The 15,395-nt window shown below is 42.6% G+C and overlaps 1 protein-coding gene across 3 annotated transcripts in view; it reads right to left on the bottom strand.

The window, feature by feature from the left end:
• Positions 1-12,297, bottom strand: part of COL14A1 (collagen type XIV alpha 1 chain) — a 121,771-nt gene extending 109,474 nt beyond the window's left edge. For 2 of the 3 annotated variants that reach the window (XM_009947615.2, XM_086466165.1), the window contains exons 1-3: positions 8,547-8,634; positions 2,745-2,861; positions 1,468-1,611 (exon numbers count right to left, since the gene is read on the bottom strand). In XM_009947615.2, coding sequence (XP_009945917.2) covers positions 1,468-1,611; positions 2,745-2,861; positions 8,547-8,634 — 349 coding nt within the window. Of the gene's footprint in view, positions 1-1,467; positions 1,612-2,744; positions 2,862-8,546; positions 8,705-12,259 lie in introns of those variants that run through there. The other variant, XM_086466166.1, reaches the window with a different exon arrangement.
• Positions 12,298-15,395: the final 3,098 nt, after the last annotated feature.

The following is a 15,395-nucleotide window of genomic DNA, read 5'->3' as shown; positions in this document are numbered from 1 at the left end:
TACTCACATATTTACACAGACGAAAAACTTATCCAATGCAGGTTTTTACAGCTGCATTTTAAAAGGAAAAAAATTCCCCAGTGATCTTTGTCAATTACATACTAGGTACAGTAACTCACAAGCAGCACTATAATAAGAAAGTAAACCTGGCAATATAGAGGAGTGCTCTTTTAACAACAAGATTTCATTGTAGGCTTGAGAATTCTTTGTGCATCAGTTACAACCAGCAGCATTAAAAACATACTTCCAATGCTCTAAACCAGAGGATATCCTTGAAGCTTTGTGTATGTTTGACCTTTTTCATCTCAAGAATTAATGACCACTTCTCAGAGAAGGATTAAAAAAAACACAGAATACAGGATAGCAAAAAAGAAGGATTTGTATACATGCTGTAACTGGTTTTACTCATGCAAAGCATCATATTGTCAAATGAAACTCCAGCCTCTTTAGGTACTACACGTTTTCACCTGCAGCAAAGAGTATACTAAATAGAACAAACTCCCATATTCTTAAATCAAGTTGCCACTTCTACATTTCCTGAAGAACAGAGGTAGTTTAAAAAACAGCCACACCTAACATTATAATAGCTGGTGCAGCTTTCTGTGGGCTGCTCTTTAATGCTAAAGTAATCTGTGGTTTTGTGGGCTTCCTAACCAGGATAGAACTTAAAGCAGTAAACACACAGTTGCAGTGATGAAAAGCTAGAAAGATTTTGACGCACACCACATCAAGCAGTCAGCATATTTTACCTTGCACTGGTTCTAAGAGAAAGGTGGTTTAGCAATGACAGTAAGAAATACTCAGTATCAAGGGAATTCAGCAAGCTTTCAAGTGTACTCCCAGACTGTCACATTTTGTCTTTTTTGACCGAATCTCACTGATGATATTTAACAGGACTGTTTAAGACGCAGATCAAAACAAATCACCTAGGACACACATATATCACTATGACATAGACATCAACAGTATGTGTAGGTCAGATAAAAGTCTTAAGCATAATTTGTAAACATATTTGACAGTTTAAGACCAGTAAGAATTTAGCATTTCACAGTATCATTGAACTAGCAACTAGTTGCCAATTGGCACAGCTGTAAGAACATTTGAATAAAAAGCTGGACGAAGGGAAGGAACTTTAAGTACCAGAATATATCACTTCCCTTCTTGTTTCCGCTCATTGAAGATTCTTTTCCGCAAGATACTGGCTAATTTCATAATGGAATGGGGAAGAAAGGGATTACAAATTAATGGAAACAAAGACAGCCCAAAGCAAGAATCTCCTGTGCAACTGGATTAATTCAGGCCTCCAGCTGCACGTGTATCAGGTAAAATCTGTAGCTCTGATTAACCTTCCAAAACAGAAAAAATTGTTTTTCCATCATCCCCCTTTGTGTCAGACTTTGTTACAATTTCATAAGTTACATTAAATATCTGATAAATTCTGCATGTCAGGCATAAAAAGACACATACTTCTGAACTGGCCTTGTGCGGGCTTACTCTCCTCGTCTTCACTGAAGGCAATGATCTGAAGGGCATAGTTTTGATCTGGAATAAGACCTTGAATAATTGCTTTGGTTGCAGTGTTTTGAAGAATTAATTGATTGGTTTTTCCACCTGTAAGAGAAAAGAGAAAAAACCCCCACAAATACATAACTTTGTTTGCTCTTATAGCACAGTAAGTGTAATGACTTAAAACTACCTCAGGCTTTACAATGACGCAAGTGTTCCCACTTTTGGGACTATCCATACAGCTAGGCCAGAGACATCCCAGAAAAGCAAGAAGTCAGGCAGCCTGACCAAAGACAGACCAGTTTTCTTCAATCGAAACACTCTAAGATCAATCAATCAGCCTTTGTATCTGGGCCTCATGGAATAGCCTCAGTGTCCAGCAAAACTATTAATTAAGAAAAAAAGAAACATTTGACAAAAAGCTGTCAAGTTGGGTCACATCATACCCACAGGCTTTCACACTGCTCTGATCAGCTGCCAGTTCTGACCCCATCGTACCCACATTATCTCCGAATACCCCCTTTGCCCACTTCCTTTGGGCAAGGAAATTCTCACGTATAAAAACAAATATTAAACTTTTCTATGTATACATACATAGAGATTGTATACAAATATGTACAAATACGGGGTTTAGCTGTATGTTTAAAGTGTGTATCTATATATATATTTAAATATGTACAGAAATGATACCTCTACACAGGTAGCCCAATATAGCCACATTGTTGCCTATCTTTACATTTTAAGTTTTCATTCAAAAAAAATTTAAGAGGTTTGGTGTTTTGGTTTGTTTTGTTGGTTTTTTTAAGTTTGGCCTAAAATCTTTCTGGTCTTTTCTGGGGAGCTCACTGTGGGAAACGGGCCAGGGAGATCCATCTCTAAGCTTTGACTGAAATAGCATTCCTGTGTTCTCCCTTGAACACTTCCTAGACTTCCTTACACCCCACAGGAAGAAAGGTAAAGGCAGATGATCAGTGACAATTCCCAAGAACTACATATGAAGCATAACTAGCACCCACCCACTTCTACTACCTTCAGCATTCAATTCTCACATTCTATGCCTATGACCACCCTCTGGTGGGATCTATTTCTCTCCTCTGTTGACCAGCCAGTACTCCATTATCCACAGCCTGCTCACAGTTCCTTAGTCCTGAAGGATGACACTAGCCTCTGAAATGCTGTTCAGCCTTAGGAAGACAGTCCTTTCACCTTGAAAGAGAATGTACAGAGTTCTGTTTTACCTGTACTTGGAGTGACCAGAAGCTTATATCCAGTGAATCGCCCTTTGGGGGCTTTCCAAGAGATCTGTACACTGTCAGGACTGACTACATTATATCTTAGTCTTGTTGGTGGGGACACTGCAAGTGGGGAAAGAAAATAATGTTTTAAATTCAAATAAAAAGCAACAACCAATTTCAAACAAACAGAAAAATAAACACATATAGGAAGACAACACAAAATTTTAATCATAAAGGATGCAAGTTATTCCAAATGTCACATACATCAGTTTATTAGTTTGTAAAATGACATCCCCAGGTGCACTACTTCCCTCAGACATACCTTTTATTTATCTCTTTATAAAAACAAACTAACAACCTAAGAGCAGAGGACAAAAAGACAGAGTGTTAGATGTTAAGACTCTAGTTTAGCAGGCAAAGCTGGTAATGAAAATAAATGCTCTTTGTTAATATATGGGAATTAAAATTGCTCTCCTTGCTTACCCTGACAATATGCACTACCTAGCCTCCTTTACCTCGCATTACTGTGGGCGCTTCCCCACATTTAAGGTCACTCAGGGCCAAATTTTCAAAGCCTTGTGAAGACACAATAACCAAGAGGAAAGATAGGCATGCACAAGGCAGAGGGAACATGAGCTGCTCAATTTGCAAACCTAGCCTAAGCAGCACACAGACTTGCCCAGCTGCAAGCACTGCTTCAGTCTCATCAAGACTAGCAGGCATGCACAGGCTAGTCAAGATTTAGACAGGGGCAATCTGGATGGTAAGAAAATCTAGCTTCTATTTACATTGTGCCACCACCTAGGTTTCAAAGAGAAGCAGCAGGTGAAGTGAACAAAAGCATGAAATGATTGAGAAAGGGGTGATCTTTCCGTGAAGCAACACACAGAGGAACAAATGGAAAATCCACCCTATGTTGCTACTGTAATATGAGCAACTTTGTGTCTATGCACATAAACTTGTTTTTCACAGCTTTGCATCCTTCCGCTGAGGCAAGCTCCACGGATGCTGGACAATACTCTACATAGCATTTCTGCTCTGCTTCAGGGAGCCACATCCCTCCTTCACAGCAAACAACTGGAGCAGAGTTGTTGTTGTGCAGCCTGTGGTATCCAAGGCTGTCAATACAGGGAAATCATCATACATTTGAATAGGGTTTGGCTCACAGAAATAACTGAGCTAGAGGGAAAGGCAGCCAGGGAAGCTATGCAGAGGCTGAACAATAGAAAGGGCTAGAAAAGCTTAATAAACTCCTCCATCAACCTTACCCCTCCTCTTCCCACTACCTCCACAGCCCCCTGGACTTTCTCCTTCATTTTTTAAACCCTTGGTGTCTCTGCCACTACCATCCTTAAGGTTTCTGTTAGTAAGTCTAAGAAATAAGGGAAATCATCTGAAGTGAGGAAGTGGCAATTTCTTTTTCTCAGGGCCCAAGATAGCTCTTAATTGATTAGGTTCATGCCCACAGCTTGTTGGTCCACTTGATACAATAAACCAACAGTTCTCATGATATTTCTGAGGTTTAAGAATTACAGCATACGGAGCATCTGAGTCAACAGGCACAATGTGCTAGCCAACAATCTCTGGCCTCTCCATTTGACCTGCTACAGTCAGTGCAGCTCTGGCACTAGCAGCAGCCAAAGACCTGTCCTGAACTGATTACTTTTTCCTACGTGCTTCTTTTTCCAATAGCTTGGAGTAAGAAAGAAGAAGTAAAGAGGGAGACTGCATTTTTTTGAGATTTGAGGTGGTGTTTTTTTCATGTCATCTACCATCAAAAACATTTTGGGTCGTAGAAGTAGAAGTCTGGAGGTTTAATACAAGAGATGTATTTCCTTGCATCCAGCCTCTCAATCCATAAGGGACAGTTTTGCCCGACCAAAGGCAGGTTCTGCAGTTCTCTGCCTGGAGGGACTTAACACCAGAACACAGAAAAGAGAGTATATAAGCACCAAGAACAGCTTAGTAACACCTCCACATTCTCAAAGACTTCAGAGAACAAGCTCAAGAAGAGAGGCAAGAGGACAGAAGCAGCAGGTAGCACTCCTATTCCACACACTCAAAACTGTTCTGATTCATAGCACTGGGAAATTACATTTCCCCAGTTGCTGGGCACAATCTTGCCAGACCTTGTCTTCAGGCTGCCTGTCACCTCCCTGGAGTTTAGAGAAGGAGAGGCTGCAAGCAAGAGTATGTGCAGGAGTCACTGCAAATACAAAACCAGCTCTTTGAAAATTTGGCCCTCGTATTGCAAAATGTTTTGCTGGGCAGGTTTCTGCAAGAACATTCAGCATGCTATAATTGTAATAAAATGACAGAGACTATGGCAAAAAGCTTTGAAAGCCAAGCAGACTGTAGTTATGGATTACAGCTTTTAATTCATTCTCAAGATTCATTCTCTCTTTGAGCTATACATAAATCACAATGGTTTGGTTCTGAATGAACCAAGAGTGACAAATTGTACCTAGAAGTTTGTAAAATATGCAATTCCTTTTAGTATTAATTTCATCTAAGGAATGGCAAATAAACTTTTGAACAATGACAGTACGCAAGTGTAAAAATGCTGCATGTTTTACCAGGATTAAGTGGTAAATTTGTACGGGGATTCAGAGGCAGAGTAGGAAGAAAAGTAACACCAAGGATTGACAAAAAATCATGTCTTAGAATTTCAGAGTTTGTTTTCTCTGCCGTCTTCTTCCTTCCCCTGTCATTCCATTCCATCCTACTTTCAACGTCACAGTTTATGAAAGCATCTTCTAACAAAGAAGCATAATTCTGGCCTAATTGCTATTAGCCATCACCAAACTAGGTAAATTTCGGGAGCCCCTAAGAAACAATCACAGATCTTACAAGCAAAGAAGGACACAATCACCAAAAGTTTTTCTGTTCACTACAGAGTTACAATGTGAAAGACTAGAAAAGTTGTGCCAGAGTAGTCTTTACACAACTAGTCAATTTTCACTGGGTGTTTTTGTATCAAAGGTGGCAGTGCAGGGGAATGGATGGTCCCACACAGCAATTAAACGTAAGGAAGAAAAGAATTATTCACCAGACAGATACTTAACTGCGTCTTAGTTGTGCAAAGACTAACATTCTGGCATAGAAAAGTACATACAGCTAAGGAAGTTACAAATCTAACACTTGAACAGACAACAAAATACTGATGGGAATTACTACACATTCACCAACCTGAAGAGGATATCTTTATTTCTTTGGACCTTTATTGTCTGTGGAACAAAATCTCACTTCTTGCAGAAAGGGAAAAAAATTAATCCAAGCTGAGTCAGTTAACTGATAAAAATCAGTAGCTAGAGCTTGTTAAGTGGTTTCACAGGAATGCAAAAGTGAATGGCCATCAGCAACATTAGAGCAGTCACCCAAAAGAAAACTACAGACAAGTTCAAGGCTTTGGTTTATGACACCAGGTAAATTAGCACTCCAAATACATGACTTTTGTGACAAATAGGGAAAGAGTGTTTTGAACTATTCAGTATCCTAATGGAAAGGAAAAAATACCATAAATCGCATATGTGCAGCTCTCTAAGGCATCCAGTAGTCTAAGATTGGATACTAACTAACCCTTGTGGCTTCCAGTTTACTTTTGTCATAAGAATTGAACAAGTTAATATGCACTGCAATTACTTAGCAATTACATTAGTAACACATGGAAATTATTGCTACACAAAGAAAAGTTTCCATCTTTAAACACGAAAGGAAAATTCTTAAAGTAAGTTACTTTATGAATAAATGGAAAATTCTAAAGTATTTTTCTTGCCCAGCACTATTTTGTGTACTGTTTAAGAACATAAGTAGACAAAAGGTGGATTTTTTTGTTTAAGTGGCATTATGATGAATGAGGAAGAAACGGCAGCGATGAAAGAATAATTGTTGTTGTGTAAAAACTGAATGGCACAATGTGGTTCATAAGGCATTCAGGCAATAAATGAGAGAAAACCATGTAGCTCAACGCAGTAACTCCTCAGTTGAAGAAATAAGTTGTAGCTTCAGGCATGTTGGCCTCAGTCTCACAAACATATTCTCCTTTCCAAGAAGTCACATTATACACCTTTACCTGAGTAGCTTTGCCAAAGGAAGGAAACACAAGCTGGAACTAATACCAGCTCTTCCCACACCTTGGCAGAGCACACCATCTCTCAAAACCAGACAAACACACTGTTAGCGCTGTATTAAACTGTAAATAGTTAGCCAGCTGCATGAAGCGTTTACTGCAAGGGGTGGCAACCTTGAGAAAAGAAATTATTTGAGAAATATCTTACTACTTTATGTGTAGCAAGAGATATTTTTATTCTGTGAACATGGAATAGAGACTTCGTATCACCTCATTCAATAACGTAACAGTCATTTTGGGCCAAGGCAACAGACCACTTAGCTTAGTATCACACTGCTGACAGTATTCAGCAGCTGATGCTTGCTGAAAGAGTGTAAGAACAAGGGAAGTATTGTTCCTTATTCATTGACTACACCAACTCTAGCTTCTGCTGGTGTGATGATTGTGGAAAAAACTCTCTCTGACCTTCATTCCATTGTATTCGTAGTTCGAGAGTTTTCTTCCTTATATATACCAAATTAAATCAACATTTAACAAAACAAAAAAAAAGTGTGGGGAGAGAGTATGGTTTTCCACGTATAAGGAATCTTGCAAAACTTTCTGGAGATAAGTCTCAATCCCCAGTCCTGTTTTGCAAATCTTAACCATATGTATTAGGACTGAAATACACAGAGAGGACTAACCATATGCTTTGCTTTATTGGCTCATTAAGTCACAAACATTCTGGACCTCATTTCTGACCAGAATTGATGTGTTGAACATTGGAAACATGTATTCCTTCATTCACCTCACATCGCCCACATTAAATACTACTGCTTACACGCGTCCCTAAGTTCTGGGAGAGGTTCGTAAAATGCTCACAGATTCCCAAACATCCAAGATTATATGCTTCCCCAGCACTTGAGTGCCATGCAGACTGGACAGCACTGCTACTTAGATTTACCAGAACTTGGAAAGCCTCAGGTTGCCACATGTCTCTGAATGTGCTCATGAATAATGCATTATACAAGATGCTTTAGAAGAGACACAGGATCAAATTCCACTCCCAATTATGCCTAGATAGTCTCATATCAAAGGAATTACATCAATATAAAGTTGAGAGAAATGTTCTTTCTTTAGAAACCATAAAAACTCATTGGCATTCTTCCTCCCTTCTTCCCCAAGCAATAAGACAAATTTTCTCTAGAAGTCAAACCACTGTCAACACGATCCAACAAGTATTTAAGCCTAACGATCTCAGCAGTATCTTTTAATACCCACAAAGGAGATTTTAAACAAAAGCTGCAGAAGTAGTCCATGATACTTAACAGTCTGGTGCGATACTGTATGATGTAAGTGTTACAATAGCTACTGTTCCAACAAATTTAAAAAGTATATATTCCACACAAGCTTAGTGTCACAGCTGGCCCTTCAAACTTACTTGATTACATAAAAGGCAGTCACAGCAATTTCTGATCAGTACTTCCATGCAAATAAGAGTAAAAAAAAAAAAATCCATATGAATCATTTTGCAACACCTCAGTTTGTGAAAAGATTCATGCTATTTGATATACTATGCTCAAAGAGCACAAATGAACACATCATTCTACTGCCCCGCTGAGATCAGCAGCAAAACTCCCACTTCATTTCAGTAGTATGGGATCCACACCCCACTAAGAGGGAAGTAACACTTGGAATAAGAAAGTCTATTTCTGCACATCAGAGTGAAAAGCTCCATCTTCTTATCTATGACTTACCTTGGCCCTGGGCATCACTGATGAAGAAAGCTGTGACAGCTAAAAAAGCCAAGAAGAAACAGCTCTGTATCTCATACCGACAAAGCATCTTCTTCTCAATACACACAGTATCAGCAGGTCTGAAAACACATAGAACAAAAAGACGTATTACACCTGCAAAGATAAGGTATCCACTTCAATGAAAAGTGTGAGCAAAATCTGGATTCTATTAAAAAAAGAAAATAAGAAATTTGCCATAGACATCAGTGGAGCCAAGGTGTCATCCTGACAGCAGTTTTATAACCAAAGCATATCTTACCTGAAAGGGACAAAGAACCTCAAAGGGGCCACTCAACAGTTCTGAAAATTCAGCCCAGGTAAAGAGAAAACTGGTAGTTTGCTAGGCATACACGAGCACTGGAAGTAGAGTTCGCTATGCCTAACAAGGTAAAATGGGTATCTCTACAACCCAGTGTTCCAAGCACCTTATCAAGACATCTGTGGTAGAGAATTCTGAAGCTCTCAATAAAAGTAGGACTAAAACTGTTATTTACTTTATATCCAGAAAGCATACAGAATGGGATGTTAAAGTAGATATTTCAGGATTCTGTAATTAAAAAAGTGAGAAAATAACTACCCTACCATAAAATAGAAAATACGTGTACTCAATAACCCCAACGAAATAATCATTGATCAGTTCAATTGAGCAATTTTGAACATCAGTCGTCAGAAAATGCAGAACCTTGCTCCGAGGACACACAAATCCTGTTCTCACTGTCCTCTACAGTCTATTCTATTGTTCCTTTTCCTGTATTATTCAACTTATTCTGTGCTCTCTGTTGTACTACCTGGCTCTTACAGGGACTAAAGCAGACACAGCTCAGAAGGCATGCCGAGTATCAGCTGAGTAAGCACTAATTCTATTTGCAGATAATACTACAGTCAAAAATATTTACTGTAACTTAATCAGTTAGGAATATCCACGCTTTAGAGTGCAGCACTACATGAACACTCAAGGTAGTCCTAGACGAACTAGTTGGGTTACAGGAAACAATTTTGGTGCCAAAGAACAAGTTCCAGAAAGGGTAATTTATCTGTCCACAGAAGCTAGGTTAAGAACAGTACAAATTTCATTATCTGAACAGTGTAGTTATTCAACATATATAGAAACACCTCTCAAGATACATCAACATGTTCATGACGCCATGCTATAAACCTTTATCTATCACTCAACTTTACTGCACTAGTTTTAGTCTATTTTCTGGGCCAGGAAGAAGAATTTTTGCTGCCCTCTCCTGTTAGTATTTTACAGGAGAATTAAATTAAGATACTTATTAGTAGATTTCTTCCTGTCAGCAGAGAGCATTTGAAGGTTTACTTCGGCAAATTTCGGTTTGATACATTTCTGTGTCGCGGGTCCTTCCCATTTACCTCCTGTATCATTTTCTGTAATACTCCCTACATATCATCATTGAATTTGCCTTCCATGTTTTCATTGTCTTCTGAAGAAGGCACAAAGAAAGTGGTTCAACCACTATCTAATATAAAAGGCAGACTGAAGTACCTCAACAATTCTTAAACAGATAAGAGGGTAAGACCTACATCTCCTTCTCTCTTCAAGTATTTACAATCTGCCATAGTTACCTCAGGACTTGGCAGGTCTACAGTTACAAATCCCAGTCATGAATGCTGGGTACGCCACCTAGAAATATATAGTGGGTTTAATCACTGTGAATCCCATTCCTACAGGAGGGCACCTAAGTTTTAGCCAAATTATCAACAAATTTCACACTACTTAAATATATATTTTGAACCCACCTCTTACAGTATAAATCTCTCACGATAGAGGCAAATAGCTAGATCCAGTAACAAAAACGTGCACCAGAAACTTAGGTATTGCTATGCCCAGTTCTTAGGACACATCCTCCAGACTGCAAAATGCCCAGGCTTCCTACTACATGAACACAAAGAGTCCAACACCCAAGGACTGGATCCAGAGGAGTCAGCACAGCCAGCAGACAGTTGCCTAGTGACAGGCAATAGCAATAATGAAGAGAGTTAAGTCTTAAACAGTCTGGAATCCACCCCTTGAGTATCTCACACCGGGTATTGATGCTTCTCCCCTCACTCAGGAATACCACCTGAAGCAAGTAAATGTAGACTCTTCAAAGAACAGCATACAACTCTCTCTTCACCACTGACAACGTACAGATTTCTTTTTGCGTAATAGCCCAGGCATTAAAATATTCACTGACAGCAGGGGCTCAATTCCCCATCTGCTAGATTTGATATAAACCCTCCTCCCAAATAAGAGCTATAAATATGACAGGTAATGATACATAGAAACACTCTCTACTGCTGCTTTTTAGAGAAAAGGCATTGCCCAGAGAAGAAAGGTTTATTGGGATATGTGCAACTGGTGCTGGATAAACTACGCGCCAAGTTCACCTCTGCAACAACCCGCACTTCAGAGTTCACTGAACTAGGGAAGGCAACCACCGGCCTGCAGCCACCTTGTGGCTGACATCATCTGGGAATGAAATATCCTATTCCTCCGGCTTTTTATATATTTTTTTCACCTTTTATTAACTATTGGGTAAACAGTTACGTGACAGAATAGCCCCGGCAGCAGAGACCAAACCCTCGCAAGCCCTGAGCCCTGCCCATGTGGTGAGCCCCGCTCCCCCTGCACCCACGGTCCCTCTCCCGGGTGGGCCTCAGGACGCCTGCACCGGCCTGGCAACGGGCCCCTTCTCCTGAGGGAACAACTTGCCCCAGAGACCCCTCATCCCGGCAGAAACGCGACGTACATCTTGCTCCGTGCCGCCCTGGCTGCAGGAGCACTCCCAGCCCGGGCGAGGAGGCAGAGCCCCTCGGCACGGCCCTGGCACCCTTCCCCGAGGCAGGCAGGGTAGCGCCGCCCTCCTGAATGGGAGCCCGTGGTTATTTCTCCTGTCTCGGCGGCTTGTTATGGAGCGCCGTGACCCTGCGTCCACCCGCTGCCCGGGAACAGGCACGCGTTCCTCAGGTCGACGTCCCGCTGGGCGAGAGGAGGAGGGCGACCTGTCCCGGCACCGCCGCGGCCTCGAGGGAGCCGCCGGGCCCGCCGCCATGGCCGCCGCCCCCACACGGGAAGGGCGGGAAGGCGGCAGAGGGGGCCGGCGGCGAGGCGGAGACGCCGTCGCGGCTCTCGCAGACCCTCCGGCGGTGCCACCACCCGGCGGGCGCCTTTCGTTCGCCTCTCCGCAGCCCCTGCAACGCGGTTCCAGCCCGGCCTGAGGGACTGCGGCTGCCAAACACGACGCCGCTCCTGACCCCCCAACTCCCCTTCGGGGCGCTCCCTGCCGCCAACATCCGCGGGCCTCCCGTTTGAAAGCGAGTTCCCCCCCAAGTTAAGAAAGGGACAGCGGGCGGATCGTTGCCCCCTCGGAGTTGAGGCGAGGACGCTCCCTGTGGGACGCAGAGGCTGCCCGCCGGGATCCCCGCGCCGGCAGGGAGCCGAGCGCTGGCGGGGCGGGCTCGCCTGCCCGGGCAGCCACCGGCGAGGAGAACAGCTCCGGGCGTGAGGAGCCGGGGCGAGGCGGCCTGCCTCGGCGCGCCGCGGGAGGGAGGGTGCACCCGCGGGGGGACGCGGGCGGCAGCCAGACCCTGCTTTAGTGTAACTGGTTGTTCTGCCATTAGGGTTATTTTTAAAAGTAAAGCTTGTGCAGGAGCCTCCAAGGGGATCCCCCTCCCCGCCCCAGGCTCGCCACCTTCCACCCCTCCATCGCCTCCTCCCTCGCCCAGCTCTCCCCACACCGCGGGGCTGGCCGGGCAGGTGGGCGGGAAGCGCTCCCGCTCCTGGCCCCGGCCCCCCGCCCCAGCCCTCGAGGGGGACGCAGCGGAGCTCACACCGACCTGTGCGGGCATCAGCGGGGAGCAGCCGGCGGGGGTGCGGCCGCCCGTTCTCACGCGGGGCTGGGGGCGCTGAGGCGGCTGCGGGAGAGCCGCTTTCCTCCCCTCTGGCCGCCCGTCCCCTCGCTGCGCCGCATCTGATAAGGCGAAAGGGTAGCGAAAAGAGGCGGGCAATTATAGAGCAGAAGGTGGAAAGAAGGGGGGAGAAAAAAGAGGCATGAGCGATGCTGAGACCCAACCCTCCGCCCCCGAGCCCGACCTCCGCGGCGGGGCGCGGCCAGGTGCGCGGGGAGGCAGGGCCGGGGGGGGGGGGGGGGCGCTCCGGGCCGGGGGGGTCCGGGCAGCGTTGCTCTGCTTTTCAGTGTCCTCTTTCTTCTATTTTTTCGAACTTTTAACTCATTTTCCTCACCCCGAAGTTCCTCGTTCACTTCGTTTTAAATGATTTAGAAGGTGCCTCGGCCGCAGTACGGCTTGGAACGCAGGTATTCCCCCGTGCCGGGTGCTGCGAGGTGTGGATTAATGATTCAGCGGGGAAATATTTATATTAGTGTTCCAGCATTTGTCTGGCTTAGTATAAACCTTGATTAAAAGCGTAGCATATATGCACATTTTTGCCATATGCATAGACACTGCAATGGGGACGTGGAATTGCAGAATCTATATTCATACAGAAATATGAGTTACCCTATGGTATAACCTACTGAATTTACAATTAAGGCTGCTGCTCACGAAGTTTGTAAGTAAGTCCCGAGAATTTAAGAGGTGAATGAAAATATTCATTACAACATGCCTGGTCATCTGTATAAAGTTACAAATGAAACCACCAAAGGACTACAGTTAAGAAACAACAGGCATAGGTGAAACAGAGATGTGCATCCCTTTCTTGATGTAAGTAGGAGTCCCCTCTAGGGAAGGGGAAGGCAGTAAGTCTCAGGGAGATGCCTGTGACTAACTCTGTAAAGCAGGACCTTCTGTTGCTGAGTAGGATTCCCAGTCCTGCAGACTCTTGTCCAAATTCACAGAGCACAGGTATCTTTCCACTGAAACTGCTGAAGTGTTCGAGTTTTAAAGAAACTCTGTAAGTCCAGTTGTTTTGTATAGCTAAGGTTAAAAAGCATTCCTAGATCTAAAAAACATCTCCCAGACCTAGGAATCTGGGAGATCCTGTCTGATCTGCAGTTATTCTAGTGCACTGCCAGCTGTGTGCAATGGCCAGCACTTGTATCAGTCAAGAAGAGAGTAGCTTGCAAGATAACAATTCCTCTGAAGCAATAAGTTGTTCAACTCATTGATGCTAATTTTGTATATCTTCAGTTCCTAATTTATGTATTTTAGCTAAACAATAATATCTAGAAGACAAGGCAGCAGACGGATAGGTCTATTTCTAATGCCCTTTGAAGACTCGGTAAATGTAGAGAGATAAATCAGCCTAATCCACGACTGCTTGCTGGCGCATGTATTTCAGGGCAGGACAAGGAACAGTCTGCCAAAGGGAGAGCCTGGCTCCCTCTCCCTCTTTTTTTTTTTTTTTTTCCCCCTCCTTTTTTTTTTTTTTTTCCCTGATTTATAACGCAGTATGTAAAGTCCGTGAGCACCATCCTGTGGCTGCATCTAGTCAGAGTACTGGGACTCAGTAAAAAGTCTTGAGGATCCCACTGACCAGTAAATAGATTCTGTAACTCTCTGCAACCTTCAAACGACTTTATACTTTAATTTTTAATCATCTGTTTGCATCAGAAATGAAACTAATATTTTAATTTTATGCAAAGTGCGTGCTTGCAAGGGTAACTGCTGATTTTAATATCAGTTTATTTTCCTGATTTACAATGCTATTTTGACACTATTTGTCCACTTTTTAGAGTGAATCATACTTGTTTCCATTGAGCATTACTCAGCATTCGTTGGAAAGCACTGCAGATCTCCTTGCATAATTAAAGGGAAGAGATCATGTTGTTTGAAAGTTCAAGCTAAAAGTTAGAAGGTAAAGCTTCTTTGAAAGAGTTAGTATAAGTTGCACATCTGGAAATAGAGTGAGATCATAATACGCGATATATTAATGTACAAATGGTTTACCAATGCTTCCTTCTTGTCTTCCATCCAAAAAAAAACCCCAGAGTTTTGAGAAGAAATTTACTGAATGTGAACTGGCCCCATGAATTTACCTTCTGCTATTCTGAATTGGCCAAGCCTCAGTGATTTCAAAAGAACAACAATGATTTACAGCCACCACATTTTAAAAGTATTCACACCGACAAGATATGGACCATCCTTTGTTTGGCTAGTATAGATTCCATGAAATTTCTATAAATAAGATTACGTGGGAATGACATTGAAAATACAGCTGGAAACAATACCGCTAATCCAACGCAAGAAGAGAATTAGCACAGGCTGGTGAGCTCAAAGTGATCTGGGCTGAATAACTATGATTGAACCACATAATGGATCGCCAACAGCAGTATTTGTGGGAGCCGAACAGAAACCAAAATAATAGATGTTTTGGTGGCTGTGGGTAAGAATTGCGCTGTAATTATCAATCCTCATAATTTTCTAATATCTTCTGCTTTTTAGGATATCCTTAGAATATTTCTCTGATGTTTTGATATACTAATGAATGCAGTGTTAGTTGCTATGCCATTTTTCACAAAGACTTGGGAAATGAGAATATCAAGTTTGGGGAATATTTTTGAATTGCAAATAATTAAAAATTACTCAGGTCTTGTATTCTTTCATTACAATGATGGTTTTAAAGATGTCTAGTGTTTTTATCTGCTAAGCTAATATATCTTATGAAGAGATGTACATTCTAAAATGCCCTCTCTCCCCCCAGCATCCAAAAACTCCAGTCACATTCAAAGATATTGACTATGGAACATCCATCTGCGTGACTCAAACTAGTCCCTAGGCCTAACAACAATTTAGATTTTATGGGGGTTTTGCTGTTAAAAGAACTAAAGAACACAGAGGTAATACTTGAGG

This window comes from Leptosomus discolor, chromosome 5 (assembly GCF_034619465.1).
Source record: "Leptosomus discolor isolate bLepDis1 chromosome 5, bLepDis1.hap2, whole genome shotgun sequence".
In the NCBI taxonomy this organism is placed as follows: Eukaryota; Metazoa; Chordata; class Aves; order Leptosomiformes; family Leptosomidae; genus Leptosomus; species Leptosomus discolor.
This window is presented reverse-complemented; position numbering and strand designations above follow the sequence as displayed.